The 4,284-nt window shown below is 46.1% G+C and overlaps 1 protein-coding gene across 3 annotated transcripts in view; it reads right to left on the bottom strand.

The window, feature by feature from the left end:
• Nucleotides 1–4,284, bottom strand: part of LYN (v-yes-1 Yamaguchi sarcoma viral related oncogene homolog) — a 98,918-nt gene that overhangs the window by 60,968 nt on the left and 33,666 nt on the right. For all 3 annotated transcript variants that reach the window (XM_006888841.1, XM_006888842.1, XM_006888843.1), the window contains one exon: nt 2,742–2,818. In XM_006888841.1, the coding sequence (XP_006888903.1) occupies nt 2,742–2,818 (77 nt within the window). The remainder of the gene's footprint in view (nt 1–2,741; nt 2,819–4,284) is intronic.

Here is a 4,284-nt window from a genome sequence, read left to right as displayed (position 1 = left end):
ATAAACATATATTTAAATATTTATCAACATTTCATCAAATTGTGATCTTATACCCAGCCTTTGATAGAAAGACAACTCATTCTGAATCATATACCTGAATCACTATTAGGACTCTTGACCATATTGGTGTCTCAAGCTATTGAAATACCTTTTTTCGTTAACTCTGCAGACAGGGATTGAAGAAATTACTTTAGCATTAGGAACAGCTCTGTCCTGGGACCTAGAACCAATGACTTCTCTAGACATAGCTCAAGTTAGCTGCAAAATGCGTTTAAGTCTACAACTCATACCACATTCTGCTGAAGAAAACATCCATAGATTTCAACCATCTTCTCTTTTCAAGTTTAGTCCTCGCACCCCCCCCCATTCCTTGTAGCAAAGGCTGGAAGGGAATTATGCAAAGACTCTCTTCTCTGAAAGTGTCAAACTTCCTTTGCAAAGTGACAATTTTCTTATGTTAGCATACACACACAAAAAGCACACGATTGCTCAATATAGTAGAAGCAGAGAAGCGTGGGTGAATTCTGCCTTTGTCAGGATTTTGTAAGAAGGAAGCCTCATGTGGGAAGAGAAGGGACAAGGCCGAGCCAGCAGGCAGGTTTGACAGAGTGTGGCATCCACTAGAGGCAGAGAAGCCTCTGAGAAGTCATCATGAGGCAGGAACCGATAGCATCAGCACTCCCACGGTCTGTGAGGCTGTCATATGCATCCAACCCACTTCCTGTCTCTACTAGGGTGGAGGGAGAATGGGGAGGAACATAGGGAAGTAGGTCATAAGAGAAGGAAGAGGACAGATGAGACACAGTGGGAGAAGGCCCAGGAACTTCCCCACATCCACACTGCCTCGTCATTCTGGGTTCAGATGAAGGATGCTAGCCTCCGCTACTCCCATAACCAACCTCCACTACCAGAATATGCTGACGGTGAACACTTGTGAACACTCAACTTTCCAGCTCTTCCATGTTTTTGATAGTGCTTGTGGGAGAAAGAATGCAAACATACTTTGTAGCCTATTAGCTGTTTAGTTAGCCTTCAAACACCTAAGAGATTTATACTCTTTGTACAGCTTTTTCTATTTCCACTCTGAATAGTAAAGTGGGGAAAGCTATAGGCAAGGCCTTAGGCCGGGCACGTCCATCTCCTACGCTGCCGTTAATAACACTGACTTTTCCTGTATTATTCACTGTGGAAAGGTGACACAGTTATTAATGCCACATGATCAGAGCTGGCCTTCTTTACACAGGAAGTAATTTCAGAAAGAGGACTCCCTAGACGGTGCAAACTGCTAAAAGTTTATGTCCAATCAGAAGCTCCCCAGAAGAAAGGCCTGGTGAGCTACCGCCAAAGTTTCAGCCAAACAGGACCCTGGGGCACAGCTCCGCTCTGACACATCTGGAGTTTCCAGGAGTCAAAGTGAACTTGGTGGCAACTGGTAACTCATGAAAGATGGAGGTATGCCAGATGGTACCACTACTAAAGGGTGTTCTCCCGGGCCAAGCATCAGGAACACGTAGCAGGAAGTGAGTGTGCTAACTGTCTGATTCCAAATGAGCCTGAAGTGTAAGGCTCCTTTCTGCCCATGTGAAGCTCCTCTCTGCATGCTGTCAGTACTGTCCTAAAGGCCGCATGCAAGAAGGGGGATGCAGGGCATCTCATACGCACACTTTGAAGCAAGGCCTGTAGAAGAGTCTAGTGAGGGCTGAGCTGTGGACAGAAACGGACACAGGAGGTGGTTTGATATTGTAAACAAGTGTCATCTCTTCCATTACTGTACGTAGGGTGGTGGTTTTCAAACTGCGGTCCAGTACCCACTGGGTCCTGAGGAGTCCCTCACAGATAAGCTTGCAGAAGTTGCACAAAGGGTTAAAAGGGCAGGGCTTGCTGGGCTCTTTCCCTGCCTTCCCCACCAGCAGCAGTTGAAATAGCTGTTTGACCAGCAGAGTGTCAATTTTAATGCATTTCCTCCATCACTTGTGGGTGAATATTCTTCTTTCCATATGAGATACTAGAGGTCAGACCACATCTAAGCCTCAGCTCACTAAGGTGAAGCAGGTGAGCAGGAAGGAGTCCTTTATCACAAAAGGTCACTGGAATGATGGAGCCCTCTCCCAAAGCCGTCCCAGCATCCAGCCACCAGCTCTACAGTGTGTTTACACAAACCAGCTCGTTTGACTTGACCCTCAACATCATCTCCTTAAAACAGGGGTTAGTATTCTATAAAGAGCTTCCTAAAAGATGGTACAGAGGTGGAGTGAGAGTCAAGACACCCATCAACCTTGCAATGTGGGGCTCCAGCTCACTTCACAGTACCTTATTCCAGATGCTGGGCTCTGACCTCAACTTACTTGAAGGACTTTGCTTGTGCCCTATTGACCTCCTCATATCCAAGAAACCTTAATCAATTCCCTAACAAAAAAGAGGGTATAAGAGAATAAATGATTGCCAAGGCCAACCTTTCCTAGAACTTCCAGAGTCTTACCCCATAATGGAACCTTCCCAAGAGGAAATACCACCAAGTTCTGGATGTGACAGAGAGATACAATGAGACCCACCCTCCCTAAGGAACACTCCTCCTTGTCTGCTGAGGGAGGGGGTGGCTCAACAGCTCTCCCTCACAGCTCCTACTAGGAAACATCTAAAGAAAAGCCTCTTCCCAGGACAACAAATTTCATCATGAACTTTTTAAAGTAGAGAGGGAGGTCTTATCTACTTAGAGTCCACATGGGTTTTCCATACGTCACCTGAGCAGAAAAGTCAATTAACTTTGGAAGCAGGATTTTGCCACCTTCATCACTCTTCAGGAAGTCCAGTAAACTGCCTGTGTGCAAAGTTAAAACAAGTTAAAACAAGTTTCCCTACACAGGACTAAAAAAGCCCCAAACAAACCTAGACCCACCCATGTGTGTAAGAGCAGAACTGTGCTCCATAGAGTCTTCACCAGCTGGGTTTTTGGAAGTGGATTGCCACAATTCTCTTGGTGGGCTTGAACCTACAAGCTTTCAGTTAATCATGTCCACCACTCATTGCTACTGGGTGAGGGTGGCTGTTGTGGATGAGCATCACAGAGTATGAACTGGCCCACGCTGATCCTTCATCGAGTTTTCAAAGGCAGGATATCTCACGAGAGTTGACTGCTCATCTTTCTCCCATGGAGCAACTGGTGGATTCAAACTGAGTGCCTTTAGGTTGACAGAACAGGTCTTTATCACTGGACCACCAGGGCTCCTGGAATGGGGGTGCTGAGAGTGACTGACTGCCTCTGCAGCACTACAGAAGGTTTTGCTGTGGGTGTTTAGAGCCAGCCTCCTTTAACTGGGACCTTTGAGCTAAAGAGAAAATAGTGTGATCCAGGGAAGACAGGGAAGAAGTAAGTACTACTTTTCTTCTCAGATGCCTGAAAACAATGTGATTTCAGGACACTTTGTACCTGATACTGTGATGTTCTTACTGCAATATGTGATCTTCACCGCCTCCTGTGAGGCAGAAACCCAGCACATTCTCCCTGGGCGCCTGCCACAGTAGCCACTGTGCTGAGACTTGCTCTTATCTGTACTGAGCAACAGAACTCAGCACCTGCAGCACATGCTGAATGGATAACTGACGAATGAATAGCTTTGGGGAAAAGTGACATCTATTTAAGTGGCGTTTTGCCAAACAGACAGATGCTTCCTCAAGGATTCTTCTGGAAAAAAACTCCACTCTACCTACCTATTCCCTCAGGATGTAAAGTGACATCTTAAGTGCATCCTTACGTAGTTACTTAATTTCTCTAGCCTCCAGTTCCTCCGCTGTAACATGAGCATGCCTGAGAGTCTGTATCAGGGTTATCTTGAGGATACAACTGGATGATGGATTTGAGGCACACTTTGTTACATACTATTTAGTCAGAACCCACCCATAGGTGACTCACCAGGTTTTCAGAGGCAATAGATCCCATGGAAGGGACTGCCCACCTTTCCTCCACAGAGCAGTTGTGAATTCCTTAGGGTTGGCAACACAACTCTTTACCAGTAAATCACCAGAGCTCCCTAAAGTACACTAATGTTTGGCAAAAGAGCTCTAGGAACATAGTGGGTAAGGAGCTGTGCTACCAACCCAATGGCAAATGGTTCAAATCCAACAGCTGCTTCTTGGGAGAAAGAGGAACAATCTCCTTGAGTGCAAATTTGTTGTTCTTACGTGCCGTCGAGTCATTTGCGACTCATAGCGACCCTATGCACAACAGCCCTAAACCCTGCTCTATCCTGCGCCAACCGCACTGCCTCTGACACACCCATCCCGATT

This window comes from Elephantulus edwardii, unplaced genomic scaffold (assembly GCF_000299155.1).
Source record: "Elephantulus edwardii isolate Elephantulus edwardi_28Jun2011 unplaced genomic scaffold, EleEdw1.0 scaffold00072, whole genome shotgun sequence".
NCBI lineage: Eukaryota > Metazoa > Chordata > Mammalia > Macroscelidea > Macroscelididae > Elephantulus > Elephantulus edwardii.
This window is presented reverse-complemented; position numbering and strand designations above follow the sequence as displayed.